At 38.1% G+C, this 16642-nt stretch overlaps 1 protein-coding gene across 1 annotated transcript in view; it reads left to right on the top strand.

Annotated features, from left to right (window-relative positions):
* Window positions 1-16642, top strand: part of cps1 (carbamoyl-phosphate synthase 1, mitochondrial) — a 70136-nt gene that overhangs the window by 30286 nt on the left and 23208 nt on the right. Inside the window, exons 26-29 of the mRNA XM_053497132.1 lie at window positions 2284-2478; window positions 4087-4154; window positions 6511-6586; window positions 13494-13571. Of these exons, the coding sequence (XP_053353107.1) occupies window positions 2284-2478; window positions 4087-4154; window positions 6511-6586; window positions 13494-13571 (417 nt within the window). The remainder of the gene's footprint in view (window positions 1-2283; window positions 2479-4086; window positions 4155-6510; window positions 6587-13493; window positions 13572-16642) is intronic.

Here is a 16642-nt window from a genome sequence, read left to right as displayed (position 1 = left end):
ATACATATACTATATATATATATATATATATATATATATATATATATATTATAATTATAATAAAAAAAAAATCGGACATTACGATGTAACAGTTACTCAGTACTTTTCAATTATCTTTTCCCTGAATCCTTTTTTACTCTTAATTGAGTAATATTATTTTAAAGGACAGCTAATCTTACTACTGCTCTTAGCTCTTAGCTACTAATTTTTTGGCTACTTTACCCACCTTTGATTGTAAAAAATGCACAATAGGAACCAGAGCTGTGTTTTATAGTGAAGGTAAGAGCATTGTGAGACTTGTGTCTAAAGGGAAACCACTCGTTAGTGAGACTTATCAGAAAAAAGGCTTCAGTTTTCCAGGGAGCATAAAGATTGGACTTTAAAGCCATGAAAAAAGGTCATGTGACCTGATGGGTCCAGACTGACCCTATTCCAGAGTGATGGGCGTGTCAGGGTAAGAAGGGAAGGACATGAAGCGATGCTCCCATCATGCATAGTGTCCAAGCCTCTGGAGACAGTGTTATGATCTGGGGTTGATCAGTTACTCAGGTCGAGACTCAGTAACGTTATGGGGCAATAAAATGAAGTCAGTTGACCACCTGAATGTACTGAATGATTAGCACATGGCACGGTCATTACTCCAGGACCTGATTAGTGAAAATGTGGTTCTGGGAACACACAGAATCATTTTCACACATGAGATGGACATAAACGAAGCTAAAGCCGGTCGAACGACACATACAGTACAGTACGTAATAGTGCAGAGTATATTATACTGTACGTCTGTTCTGAGCTAAAAGCTAAAAGTTTGGAACCACCGAATAATCACAACTATATAAAGGATTCAGCGAAAGAATGTAACCATAACATTGGATTGAATATTACACTTGCAAATGAAATCCGAAAATGCCCCTAGTTAGAAACCATAAACTTGACCATATGGAGTCAAACGTAACTGTTTTTTTTTTTTTTCTTTTCCCAAAAACTTTTCTTTTTACAGTCTTGTGTCGGTGGTTTGCTTTGACCTTTCAAACCACACGAGTCAGACGATCATCAGCCCACTAGTAAAATCCCAATAAAGTGAAGTGTGTTCAAAATAAAAGCCATGAGGCTCTCTCGGAGAACCGATCTCTGATTAATGTCAGTGAAGCTAATAACTCGATCCTCTCGTCTTACGAGCAATTAACTTACCAGGAGCTGCTTCAGGACATAAGGCAAACTGATATTAACCTGAATCTCCATCTCCATAGAGACTACAAAGTCCTGATCACGTCTTCATACTACTGTATTTAAAAAAAAACTCCCTAAGACTAAGATTGCCTCCACGTGCCTGATTATACCCCCTGACTTTCTATTCCTGTTATAAGCTGATACAAGTAATGATCACAGAACATGGTGTGTTCACGAGTATATTTTATTTATTTATTTATTCCCAGATGCCCAGAACCTGCGTATTTATGTATAAATAATGAGCATGCTGTTGCTATGGAAATGCAGTGTGATAGATGGAAGGAAGGAGTGAAGTTGTATGTTGTGAATTCCTGCTTGGGACTGTACACAGTATGTAGCAGCAGTGAGCTTTATAGTGTGTTCAGGCTCCTCCGTTTGTTAACGTAACGTGTGCGTAACTGCGCGTGGATGTACACGTATGTAAAGAGTCGAGTAAGCAGCGTTAACACAGTCACTACTTTACTGTACGTACATCCACAATTGCACAAACATCCTCATAAACGAAGCTGACGTCAAACCAAGGAGACGAGCACACAGACAATTACATCATCCGCCCCTGAGGTGACGTTACAGCAAGCCCAAATCTCCGCTTCCCCTGTCCACACAACACCACTGAAAAATAGAGGGATGGAAAATCTTTACTTTGGACGGAGTTTCCCAAAAGCTCAATTTTCTAACGACCAAAACTCTATTTGCAAGAAGACAAAAGGCCAAAACCGCAAATAAAAATCTCAGTTTTTAAAAATACAACATGTTGACATGGCCTGAGCTAATTAATGGACCTTCAAGTTTTTTTTTATGTTGTACTAATCTAGACTATAGGTGAGTCTATGTAAATGAAAAGACAAATGAACACAGCTTTCACTGATGTATACCTGAACTGGTCCCTGTCCTGTGTCTGTAGTGTGCTTTAATATTTTTAGATTTTAGTTACTGTAGAAATATCTACATATTTTATCCACAGTATTCTTCCATGCTGACTGATTTTTTTCTCTGAACCCTCGGCGTGACTGTATGTAAACCTCCTGACCTTGTCCTTTATCCTTTCTGAAGGGATGTACGGGCTGCATAGTCTCAGTAGGAGGGCAGATCCCTAACAACCTGGCCATGCCGCTGCACCTGAACGGAGTGAAGATTCTGGGCACGAACCCGGCGCAGATCCACCGGGCTGAGGAGCGATCTATATTCTCCAGCATCCTGGATGAGCTGGGAGTCGCGCAGGCACCGTGGAGAGCTCTGAGCTCACTGGTGAGACTTCGGTTATTCAGCAAAATAATAATGTGCTCTTCTCCCTGTTCATGGCGAGTTGATGGGAAGGAAGGAAGCAATATATTGCAGTATAAAAAACAATACCACCTGTATTTAACTAAGCAAATACTTAGGAGCTTTCAAGGGTTAAATTATTGTCCTGCATCAAGCAAAGAAAACAACTAAGGAGATTACTGAAACTAATAGGCGTTCATCAGATCACTTAAACGTTTAGTCAAATCAAATGGTTTAAAAAAAACAACAGTAAAACTATGTTTAATAGTGAAATTAACAGTATTTCGCCATGCACAATTCGAAGATAACTCAAGGGACTGGGACTAAACAGCTGTGTAGCCTTAAGAAAACCACTTATTAATGAGAATAATCCGAAAAAAGGCTTCGGTTTGCTGGGAGCATAAAGAATGGACGATGAAGCATTGGAAAAAGGTCATGTGATCTTATGAGTCCAGATTTGCCCTGTTCCAGAGTGGTGGTGGGATTTAGGGGAAGAAGAGAGGCAGATTAAGTGATGCACCCCCATCATGCATAGTGCATGTTTATGGTGGTCCAACTCTCGCATCATCAATACTTGGAGAGAAACTAATGCGACTCTGGACTTGAAGCTTATCGAAACGATGCCACAGCGTAATCAAAGCAAAGGCGAAAAGATTAATTAAATATTTCAGTGTTCAACTTTTTTTGTTGGCCAGGCAGGGTATAATTGTTTGATTAAACTTTACATTTGATCGCGGAAAATCAAACAGTTAAAGCTTCAGATATTATGAGAAAAACTTAATAATAATGATCAAAATTCTGTGCCTAAACTACAGAAAATACTACAAAATTCTGTGCATTATATCTACATACTCATATTAATTCCTGAATAAACTTATTTTAACAATAAAATAAGCAAATTCTCATGCTATGTTTCTAGATTATGTCACTCAGTAAAAAATCAGGGTCATTGTGCATTAAGGAGACACACTTCTGAGTTTTTGGACAAACTCTACTCCACCCACATTGCGTTACAGCGTTTTTTTTTCTTTGTTGAAATTGCTTATTCCTGTTCAAATCATGTCAAGCATATGAACAATTCTGTTAACCAGGCCATCTCCCTTTTAACACTTGTGCACTTCGTATTTGCTAAGATGCACGACACATGCTGTCCGATTCTCCCGAGGTGTCCCGAGCGCTCCTGGAAGCTTGGAAGCTCAGAGTGCTGAAACGTGTTGTAGAAGAGGACGGCGTGTCCATTAGCTGCTCCAGATTTTACAGGGCAGGGCGGTGCTGTTGTCACATTTTAATAGAGTTCTCCCAGCTATGGAAGCAAGCCGAGTAAGCGAGCGAGGGAAACGCTCAGGGATACGTCGCTTCTTAAAACACACGGCACCTCATTGACCTCAGGAGTGTTTTTGTAAGGCTGTCAGCGATTGGCCCGGTTTGTTGAAGTGTCGTTTTCAGTAAATATTACATACAACGAAATGTTTGTGCATGTTTATTCTTTTTTAAATGCTATTAAAGACACTTTATCCCCTGGTGTGTCTTACTGGATGTTGTGTAAAAGAAAGTGGAACAGGTAATTGATTTAGAATTGTGTCTATTTTTCAGGAAGACGCTTTTGCATTCGCTAATAGAGTGGGGTACCCCTGCCTCCTCAGGCCCTCTTATGTTTTAAGGTGAGTTAACCATTTTAGGACTTGTATATCATACATTGATCAGCTGGAACATTAACACAACACAATATTAACACATTAACATTGATTATCGTTTGCATAGAGTACAAGTAAACCGGTAACAAACAGAAAACGAACTCACAGAAAAAACAATTGAACACAACTGCTAAAAAAAATAAATAGATCAATGCTGGCTGTGACAGAAAGGTCTTGTGGAGTCATATGTATGCCAAGAGGCCAGAACCGCTAGACAGCACAAACGAACCCCATTTGAATTTATTGTTAGTGTTTTAAAGTTAGCTATGGCTGATCGGTTTATATGTGTTATATATGTTAATGTATTTTAAAGTAGTGTTGTTGGTTTCTGGACCTCCATTGGATGAAACAAAAAAAGAGCTAGTTTTGACCAATGTATAGACAAAACCTTTCTTTTATTTATATAGATGGCATCAGTCTGTGTTTGTAACAGTGCCTGGGTGCCATTAATTACTGCAAACCTTTATGATGTGCGGGTGCTATAAAAGAGGAGAAGCAATCATCACAAAGTTACTACCTTTCTAATAAAAAAAAGAAAAACATTAGACATCTAGTAGAGCTAGGAAGTGAGAAGAAAAAAGATAAGTAAAAGAAAAATGAGGACCATACATTATAGCCTAGACTATTCAAAATAAAGGAAAATTAAAGAAAGAAAAAAACAGCTAGTAAAAGAAAGATACAGAAGTGCGAAAAAAAGAAAAAAGCAAAAGAATAAAAATGAAAAAAGAGCAAAGCAACTAAAAACAGACATTGGACTAAAAATAGCAAAAAAGAATGATAGAGCAAGTGAAAGAAAAATGGAGAGCAAATTCAAAAGAGAGAAAGAATACACAGCAAGTGAAAGAAAAATGAGAACTATTGGGAAAAATGTCTTAATGTCTTTTATGGATGGAGATTTTTTTAACCGCTTGGTTTAAGCTTTTCTCTCTTAAATCCTGGAGAAAGTACTAAGAAGGTATCTTAGTGACCATGGAACTCTTTAAGTTCTTCCAGTCTTGTTTTAATGCTCTTCACACTACTAAAACAGCTCTGTTAAGGGTCTTGAATGACATTTGCTGTATTACTGATTCTGTGATTCTACTGCTCCTTGATTTACCAGCTGCCTTTGATGTAGTAAACCATGACATCTTTCTGTCACACTTAGAACACTTAGGGAACACTTTCTGTCACACTTAGAACACTTAGGGAATTAGTGACAGCCATAGACTGGGTCCCACCTCATCAATTGGTCCTACCTCATCTATAGAAAATTTTCCTTTAGCCTTGGAGAATTCGAGTCCTCATCAGCTCCTCTGACGTATGGAGTCCCACAGGGACCTATCCTTGGTCCCTTTCTTTTCTCTTGTATTTGTTGCCAGATGTGTTTTGACTTTTTTATTTATGTCTTTTATAGTACAGTATTTTATTATTTATATGAAGCACTTTGGGGCACTTGTACTTAGACAGTGAAATAGCCTATCTGGATGCATTTTTTTTAAAGAAATACTGTAGTAAAATACTAGACATTTAAAGTTTAAAATGTATAAAATATTTAAAATGTAGACAGACATGTTTTGTTTTTATTCTTGAAGATATTTGTGATGATTTAAATCTGTTTATTCATCAGTTTTTGTTTATTGTTCATAATTAACACAAAGGACTTATTTCATCAGAAACAAACAATATGAAATGTGTAAATGTTTTATTTGTAGTATTGAACTTTAATTATAGATTTTAATGCACTGTAATTTTCCCCACCATTATAGTTTGCAACTGAATAATTAACAGACCTTATCACAGCACTAAATACAGGTTTTGTTTTTTCACAGAATTTAGGGAATTTAGGGGATTTTTGCTTCTTTTTCTTCTGAATAACTTCTTGTCCATGTTGTAAGTAGTTTTATATGAAACAGTTGGCTGTTGGTTTGTCCTTTTGTTCTGCTTGAGTAGATTCATAGAAACTTCGAAACTAGTTGATCTCTCGTTTATTTCAGGCAACGTTTTGGCTGATAATTCTCTTTTCTCACATTACCAAAACTCTCAAATTCTGCCTTGAATGTTGGCAGAAAGTTGTACTAAAGTTAAAATCTCGCACAAAACAAGTGTTTGTGTTTCAGCGTGAAAAAACTCACTGACTCTGAAGAGCTCGAAGCTTTGGCTGACCCCAATGTCCCTGCAGTTCGGTTGCTTGTCGTCCTCTTTAGCGTTTCTCCTCTACATTTTGTCGTGTCACTGAATATCCCTGAGGGCTAATTTACACACAACAGATGCGTCTGCTTTAAAGAAGTTATTAGAGGTGTGTTTTTTTGTGCTTATTGTGTTCCTTTTTTTTTCCTGGTGTCAGCGGTTCTGCGATGAACGTGGCCTACGGCGAGGAGGAGATGAAGCGCTTCTTGGAGGAGGCCACCCAGGTGTCTCAGGTGAGTCCTGTTTGGCGTGCGTCAGCTAGAACAAAGTCTTGCAGCAAGGCGAGTAAGGTCAAGTGGATTTATTTGTCATTTTAACCGTATACTGCAGGGACAGTGCAAGGAAATGAAACAACTTTCCTTCAGGACTTTATGGTGCTACAGACAACAGTAATACAGAACTTCGTAAAACTACACAGATATACTGTACAGTTGACCCCTGAAATTCACTGGGGTTACGTTCCCAGAGCACCCGCGAATTAAGAAAAACCACATATTTTGAATGTGGTCAAAAATGCCTAATAATTTTTACAGTTTAAACCATAAATCTGCTCCCAAAATACTTTCTTTTCATTTCAAACTCAACTTAATACATTACCCTTAAAAAAAGGTACAGTACTGTACTGCTGTGTTTCCCACAGTGCTAGAATGTAAAATACAGCTGTTACCGCACTATACTGTATGTACTGTAATTCATGCGTATTTTCTTTGGTATGTGCTGTGTTTTCTTCTACAGTTGCTTTGTGTACTCTCTACAGTACTAAAAACATGTATACAGTATTTATATAAAAATGTATCTGAAGTAAAAAAGTAAAAATTTATGTAAAATTATATTTCGAATATATGAAAAATTATATATTGCTACAAAGAAAGTCGTAAAGGGGGGGGGGGGGTATACAAAAAAATATTATTATCATCATGCTATGATTTGCTTATATATATATATATATATATATATATATATATACATATATATATATATTTATTTTGCTCCGCCAGCACATATCCTTTCACGCCTGGTGGAACTAACTAACCGCGACTGGTGGAGCTGGTGACCGACAGTTAGCGAGCAAAACAGTTTATTAACAGCGTAATTAACAGGAGTAAAAGTAATAAATTTTTTTACGAATACTATGTAGACAAAATATGAGGAGAATAAACCATAACTTATGAGATTTACTTTATTTTTTCCACTTATTCCGCTTCAGAATATCAGATCCGTTGACTTCAGGGTTCTGGGGTCAAATCCCAAATAGTGTTAAATGGAAAGCTAATATATACTGGAAAAAGTGTATAATTTCTTGTTCCACATACGAAGTAGTGTCTTTGATCAGGAGTTGGAAGAATTTGGGATTCAGCCTTGTGTTAGAAACTAGTGAGCCGCCTCCGAGTGGCGCAGTGGTAAAGTGCTCGCCCTACCATCCAGAGATCACTGGTTTGATTCCCGTTTGATGCTGTAACCTCTCGCAGCCGGAGGTCTAGAGAAAGCTGATTGGCCGATCTGTCTGTGAGCTTGCGCACACGGAAGGAGCGGCTAGCGCTTTCCTCCGAGTGTGTTACTCCGCCCCTAACAGTGCGTGAGCAAGCAGTTCGAAAAGATGCGGTCGGCTGGCGTCACGCGGTTCGGAGGTAACACTTGATAGTCTTCGCCCCTCCCGGCTGAGTGGTAGTAGTAGCCTTAATGTGGGAGCCCCCTAGTGACGGAGAGGAATTGGCCACGACAATAACAAAAAAAAAGAGGCTAGTGAGCTACGTAGCTGTAAATAAAAGAACACTTATGTTTCAGATACATTTCAGAACGACTTAAAAGTGATTACTGCAGAGACGGCGTGTTGTTTAAAACGACATAACGTTATCAGATGTGTGTTCTTGCTGAAAGTGCGTCTGTGACTGGTTGTGAATGTGGGTTTTGGCAGGCAGCTGCTCTCTCCTCAGTACTGACCTCTTTTTTTGTTAAGCACTGTAGAACACCAGTGATATAGAGGGGTACATATAGTAAAACATTCCAGTGCTGTTACTGTCCATTACCACAATTCATGGAACGCCTCACATTTAGTGAGGTGGCTTAGTTGGAACTAACTGTGTGTAATATAAGATATACTATAACACGCCCGTATAAAGCTCTATAATGTACTGTATATTTCACTACAATAAAAGACATGAGTCAAAAATCTAAACAAGGAAACGTGGACACAAAGCTCACAGCTTATTAACAAAGAAAGGAAATGTACAGTACAAATGAAATTGAAGATTAAACACAGAAACAGAACGGGTGCACACATTAGCAACCCAAAAAAAGTGACAGGACATGAGCGGAGACAGGAATAGTCTTTTAGTCATGTGTATCATGCATTAACTTTCTTAACAAACAGAGAATTTATTCTGAATAGGGATTTAGCATCAAATATATTATTATTATTATCATTATTAGCACTTCATGTCCATGCACATCACAATGCTACCGTGTTACCTAAGTACCGTGTCAAGCAGTTTATTATATTGTGTGTTTATTCAGCAGTCATACACACTGCACATTTGATTCTAGGAGATGTGTATGTGGCTGTGTTATGGAGGAATGGCGAAATGTATTGAAAAGAACAATTATGATTGGGCTGTCAGAGTGTACACACACACACACACACACACACACACACACAGAGGTTGCACTCAATTATGTCATGTTTATTTCTTCTCTGACTCGAAGGCATTCTTTATTTGCTCGGACTTATCTCTCTTCCTGCACCTCTCACACACCTGTCTGTTGTGTCGTCTGTCACTTGATTAGCTCGTGCTATCTCTCTTTTTCTGTCATATGTTGATCCTTCCTTGAACCTAACCTCCTCCCTCTCTTTTTCGCTCTTTTACACTTTTTATTGGATTTTTTTTTGGTTTGGTTTTAGTTTGTTACTCAAGGACCTGGACCTCCATTCCTCCAGGAACAACATCAGGAACAAAGCTAGTCTCTGATGTCATTAATGTAAACCTCAGTACTCTTGAGCTACACCACAAACCTGACCAACACTCCTATACAGTATGTGGCTACAGAGGTTCAAGGAACCTTTTCACTGTCGCCTCGCCGTTCTTCAATATTAGCACAGCGTTTTTAATCCTCCTCTGAAAAAATAAGGAAAATATCATCGTGGTTCAGTCATTATACCATTACAATGCAAAACATTAATCTCAGTATTGTCAGTTCGCCTTGTGTCTCACAAGCATTTCCCAAACGAAACTTTATTTATTATTAGCCTTAAGATGTGTCGAGCGTCCTCCATTTATATCTCCGACTTGTCACTTTATTAGGTACTGAATAGCTGCTAATAATATGTAAACACTTCCGTATTTAATGCATCTGACAATCACAGTATGTTACAGATTAACACTCCTCTATTGTTTGAGCGGAACGCATCCTTTCTTCATCTGTCACACTGGATGATTTATGATTTGTTTATGACTCCAGTTTGACTGACAGGATTTGCGTTGTTCTGCAGGAAACTAAAGCTTTAGAAGAAAGAAAGAAAGAAACAAACAAACACAGAGGACATGCTTTAAAAGCTTTCCTTTTCCTCACTGAGTTTATGGTTTTGCTAAAATTATGGTGTAGCAGCATCCCAGGAATTGTTATACCGTAGCAACTACCTACTGAAACCACATGGACCGTTATACCGTTATCACCTAGCAACATTACAGAAATCAGCAAGCAACAGCCTGGCGACCACTTAGCATAAATAACTTCATAACGATAGCAACTACTTAGAATACTATAGTCATAGCCTAGTAATACCTTAGCAACTATTTGCACTGCCATATCAGCCATCTAGCAACTACGTGGCAGCCAACTAACAGCTGAGTAACTGCCTGACGTAATACCAAGATCAATAATTTCATAGCTACAACCATAGCGACTATTTACAGTAAAATACAACATCACCTGCCTAGCAACCGTCTGCAACATGAGATTGACCAGCTAGCAAGTTCACATTAACCACCTAGCAACAGTCTAGCAAACACCATGCAATGCTCAGAGAATTTTTTGGCATGCTCAAAAACCCCAAGAGTTACATCTCCTCTCTAAATGCTAAAGTCTATGACAGCACAATTAGAAGAAGACTGAACAAGTACAGGTTGGCTTTTGGAAGGGTTTCTGGGAGAATGCCTCTTCTGTCTAAAGAGAACATGGAAGAACAACTGATGTTCACAAAACTGCATCTGAACAAATCACAAGACTTTTGGAACAATGTCCTATGAACTAATGAGACCAAAATGGAGTTGTTTGTACTTCATGTCCAGCGCCATGTTTGGTGAAAATCAAACAGCATTTCAGCAGAAACATCTCATACCCATTGTTAGGAACGGTGTAGGGTTAATGATTTGGGTTTGTGTTTGCAGCCACAGGACCTGGGCACCTTGCAGTCATTGAGTCAACCATAAACTCCTCTGTATACCAGAGTATTCTAGTATATTCTAGTCTTTCGACAGCTAAAGCTTGGGCGACGCAACAGGACAATGATTTGACAACACCAGTAAATCTCATCAGAATGGCAGAAGAATAAAAGAATCAAGGATTTGGAACGGCCTAGTCAAAGTCCAGACCTTAACCCAAATGAATGCTGTGGCTGAACCTGAAAAAAGCTGTGCATAAGCGAATGCCCAAAAACCTCATTAAACTGAAGCAATGACCAGAACAATGTGAGAAACGTGGAAAGTCATACAGAAAACTATTACTTCAATTTGTTACTTCAGATTTTTATTAAATAAATAATAGCATGGTAAAAAAAGGTATATTCTGTTGTTCGTCTGAGGTTGTATGAGACCTGCTACAATCAGATGACTGTAAAAATAACTAAACCTATAAGAATATTAATATAATCATATCATCCACTTACAAGGATACAATGGCAGTTGCCTAGCAACCACTCAGAATATCATACCAACCAACTTTGCCCAAGCCTTTAAACCACCCGGCATAAACAACTATATAACCATAGCAACCTTTTGGAATATCTTAAGAACTCCTCACCACCTGGCATAAATAACTGTATATGTTTTGCCCCTAGTAACCACCACTATGTATAATATATAGCAACTGTTGAGCACCATCTAGCAATCATCTGGATACCCTTACACCACAAACCTTTAAACATGTACAATAATGGTGCTGAGTTTGGCATCCCTGATTTACCGAATTTAAAATTTAAATATCCTTTGCAATCCATGTGGACACTTAAATTTACTGAGCTATACATTATTTTTTGCCTTGGTTACAATTACACAGTTGCGAGTAACTCAGTTTGCGAGTGTTCCGCAAGACGAGCAAAGATTTTTAATAAATTTTGATTTGGAAAACGAACAATTCTTAGTTTACTTTCTACTTTCTCACTCTGTATCAGCTGCTTTTTGTGCTTGTGTGTGTGCGCATCATTGGACACCATGCCACACACACACGCACGCACACACACAGACAGACCCCTCCTACTTTCGCCTTCACAGACACACACACACACACACACAATCTCTGCTTTAAACAGAAAAACTGCACTGTCGCGATTCTTTTCAAAGGTAAAGTTTAGGTTAATTTGTTTTATTTTTACTTTACAGCAGTGATTCCATTAGTGTATCGCTTAATCGAGAGAGATTTCTTGTTTATTTTTCCGATAAAACTGTTTTTCCGTTGTGTGTGTGTGTGTGTGTGTGTGTGTGTGTGTGTGTGTGTGTGTGTGTACAGTATGTAAACCAACAACTCAAGGCAACATGGCTGAACCTGTCAACCAGATTGATCTTCAAGGGTTATACATCACCCAGTTTGACATAAATAGGAAAGAAAAGATAGACCTCATGTGGACCTGATTTACTAAAGTGTGTATGTTGCTGGAAAACCTGAAAACACCTTTGAAAAAGCTGATTAACTAACAGGGTTTACGTCAATAATTATAGTCTGGGATCCATCTATCTTTTTTCCATATGGCTTATCCTGTGTAGAGTTACAGGAGGCCTGGAGCCTATCCCAGAGAACTTGGCGCTTGAGGCAGGGTACACCCTGGATGGCTAAAAACACTTACCCATTATGGGAAATTTGAAAACACCAGTCAGCCTATAGAGCAAGTCTTTGGACTATTGGAGGAAATCAGAGAACTTTTAGACAACCCACCAAACCAAGCACGGGGAGAACATGCTAAAACAGTTTGACCCTTTTCTTGAATGTGATTCACTAGAACCCTAATGCAACTTTGTGAACAACGAGCAAGCTTCTATTAAATTATCAAAAAAATTTTCACCAGTTAAAGACAAAAATGATACAATTTACAATGTTTTAAATATTCATAATAAATCTAAAAAACAGGAGTTTTATCACGGGGGCCTGTGAGGCCCAGAAACATCACAGGGTGCCGTAGTGAAATCATTAGAACGTTTCTCAAATCGAAAACTTGTTAGCAGTTCAGTGTTTAAACAGTTGCATTCATACCATTAAGCATTGATTGTTTTGTGCAAAATGAATTGCAGGAATTACATACCCACTAAAAAGAATAATGCACATGCAAATGTCCAAAGCACACTAAAACCTTGTACCTTTACACACATTCAGACTGACCAGAAGGTAAGGGGTTTTATATTAGACATGAGCCATCCTACAGTTTGCTCATTTTCCCCCAGAGACTAAAGAGTCATGAGAAGGTTTAGTATAAAACATTCCGTTAAGCTAAATTTATTCATCTAAACCTAAACACATGCTCAGAGAGTCATTATAATATATAATGAGATGGTTATATGATAGAGCCTGGGAAACTGAGCCTGAGGAATCTGACCCTGAGCAGTTTTACTCAACACAACACAACACACACTCTCATACTGATTCCTCCTCTCCACCTCTCCAGAAGTACCACCTGGTGGTTAATGTAAACTTCATGCTCAGGTCACACCATATGCTAACGATGAGCGCTGTTCAGATGTGTTGTTCTCCTCTACTGCATGTTGATATTTGTTTTGCAAGCATATGGGATCTTATGGACAGATCGTGAAGAATATGAGAGCTGATTTTTGACCTTGTAATGATACTTCTATTTCTTGTTCTCTATCAAGCGGAAGGTCACATTTCCATAAATCCCAGTCTAACAATGCACTCAGTATCTGTTTCTCTTCGCTGTAGGAGCATCCCGTGGTTATTACCAAGTTCATTCGTGAAGCCAGAGAGGTCGAGGTGGACGCCGTGGCCAAGTCAGGCAAGGTAAGGCATTAACCAACGTGGGCTGAGTTTTCCAAAGTATCATAAAGTAAAGAATGTCTTAACTTCAAACAAGAGAGAGAGGAGTCAATGTGTGTCATTCAACAATTATAATTACTGGTATATTTTATATATTATTATAGAATGTATAGTTTATTATATATTATATTTAATGCAGTGCATGTGTTAATACAGATGTGGTGTGATGCAGCTGTAATAGATAGATAGATGGATGGATAGATGGATGGATAGATGGATGGATGGATAGATAGATAGATGGATGGATAGATAGATGGATGGATAGATGGATGGATGGATGGATGGATGGATGGATCCAAAGGAGAAATTTTAGTTTTTGATGCTCCAGTGCTTGCTTTCTTTCTTTCTTTCTTTCTTTCTTTCTTTCTTTCTTTCTTTTTCATACTCTCTCTCTCTCTCTCTCGCTCTCTCGCATCTCCCTTGCTTTTCATGTTCAAAAACTCTTATATGAATTAACGCCTCCTTTTAAAAAACTTACCCACAGCACAACAACAGTTGATGAATATCACAGCAAAACAAGATAAACACATTTAGAAAGTTTTGAGAAAATCTAGTAAAAAAAAGGTAACAAAACATACTGATAGAGAATATTTTTCTTTATCTTGTATTTGAGTCGCAAAAGTGTTAAAAAGCACATATATAATCTCACAATAGTTTTGGTTTTATAAGTGTAAATGTTGTGTGATTTTGCAAAACGCTACAACTCCACCAAACACCATGTTGTACCCAAATCATCCTGAATTTGTGTCTGTAGTAATATGGGTATGTGATCGAGTGTCAGTATTACTGTTGTATGAGATTATAAATATAGAGCGAGTGTATTCTTTGGTTGTATTTTTGTATTTCATTATCAAAAATAATGAGAATCTTACATTTACAAAAATACAAAAGATGTTGAGTTTATAAAGCGTTCTCAGCGGTTCCGTGAGTTCAGTAGGTAACACTTTGTTATGGAAGCACATGTCTGCTAATGATTTTCCAAAAGTTCATTCTGTTCGATAGTTCTGCTTTATAATTATATATAATATATTAAGTGCCACAGATAGAATCGATGACACTGGCTTTAGTTTTTTTCTCCTTATTTTCATTTATTTATTAATTCATTTATTATTATTTCTTTTTTTTGCGGGGGGATGTGCCTCATTTTGCTCTGTAACGTGGCCTTCAGTGTTGCGCGGCCTTTAGTAAGAAGTTTGTTTATGGCAAACTTTGTGTACCTGAGGAATTTCATTTGTCAGTTTGACAAACTCGAAGCCAAAGCAGTGTTTATTGCGTTTTGCACTGAAACCTATTAAATGCACATTTTTCTTTGTTAAATAACAATCCATTTATTTCACTTTACATTAGAGCTTATGTGAATGAGCAGTTACTATAGAAATGGTAACGGATTCGACTGAGCGGATTAATATAAACCTGTGATTTAAATTCCAGCATCGACGGCTCTCGAAAATAAAATGCGGAAATTGACAAGTTGAGATTCGAGCTGTCAGAGTTTTGATTATCACACACACACACACACACACACACACGGGTACTACATGTGTCTGAAACTGAACTCATCCCAGATAGATGTTTACGAGCCGGAGGTCAGATGAACATGAACGCAGCAAATGAAATTCGGTCAAAAGTGAAGTGCGAAGCCCTCGAATCTGATTGAGTGCGTATATATGTGTGTGTGTGTGTGTGTGTGTGTGTGTGTATGTGTGTGTGAATCACAGAGCCACACTAGAGCGACTTCATTATGCAGCAGATGGAGGTTTTCATCTGTTGTGGCTTACCTTCTGGAACAGGACGTGATCCTCCCATAATAACAACCTTAATGAAAACAAACGTTACACGGCGCATTCTGAAGCCACTCGTCCCGCTCTCCTCGACGCTTTCACAGCTCCCGCTGCCTTTCCCAATTCTCAAATGAGCAAATAAACACTTATGATGGTAGTTTACTCAATAGAATTGCCTTTTTAATATTATATTTATGAACTCGTTAATGATTTTGTCTGCACAAGCATCTGATAAAAACAAAGGTACTGTGTAGTACAGCATGGAAACACACGCACATGCACATGCACATGCACACACACACATGCACAGAGTAAAGGTGTGTAACAGTATTAATAAATGGAATCAGGAATAAGTTCCTATTTATTATACAGATCATTTATATTTAACGTTTTTTATCTCAGCTATTTTTTGTGAATGTTTTTAATTATCAACACCTGCGAAACGTAGTCGACACAAAGGGATCACAACCCGTCATAATCACGTTGTCATCGTCTGTCCTCATCACGTCTTTCTTCTATCATCCTAAACAATTTACGGTAATTTGACCACAGTACCGTTTTTTAGAAAGATTACACTCCCAGTCAAACGTTTTAATTCCTGATTTTTATTTCTTTCTACACTGTAAAACATTACTGAAGGCGTTTATTATCCAAAACACACAATAATCTCCTCTGAACAGTTGATATTGAGATGTATATCTGCTACTTCTGCTCTGTAAAGCTTCATAACGGCTCTAATCTGAGGTGCTGGTTGAGGTTAATCGGTGATTTCTGAGGCTGGTGACTCTAAATGAACTTCTCCTCTGCAGCAGAGCTCAGTTCTGATCTTGCTTTCCTGTGAAGGTCTTCATGAGAGACAGTTTCATCATGGAGCTTGATGGGTTTCATAAACGCACTCGACACGATACTGTTCTTGCAGGAACTCTTCCAGAAACTGCTAATCTTTAGGATCTTAATTATCTAATGAGGTGTGTTATTTCATAGTTTTGTAAAAAAAAAAAAAAATCCAGTTTTGTTCTGGAACATAGAGAGTACAGTAAATGGCTGAGTTGTGGTTGTGCTCTAGGAGTAAGTTTGGTAGGTTCACCCGGTTCTACATTTGTGGATTCACTGTGGTTCGCTGGAGTCCCAAAGCCTTAACCCTTTCCAGACTGATACTGTGTGTCAATTACTTTGTTTCTCATCTGTTCTTGAATTTCATGTCTTCCTTTTTGAGAGATCGTTTAGCATCACACAGAATCTATTTAAGCAATT

Source organism: Clarias gariepinus, chromosome 5 (assembly GCF_024256425.1).
Source record: "Clarias gariepinus isolate MV-2021 ecotype Netherlands chromosome 5, CGAR_prim_01v2, whole genome shotgun sequence".
Lineage (NCBI taxonomy): Eukaryota > Metazoa > Chordata > Actinopteri > Siluriformes > Clariidae > Clarias > Clarias gariepinus.
Note: the sequence above shows the minus strand (reverse complement) of the source record. Positions and strands in the feature narration are given on the sequence as shown.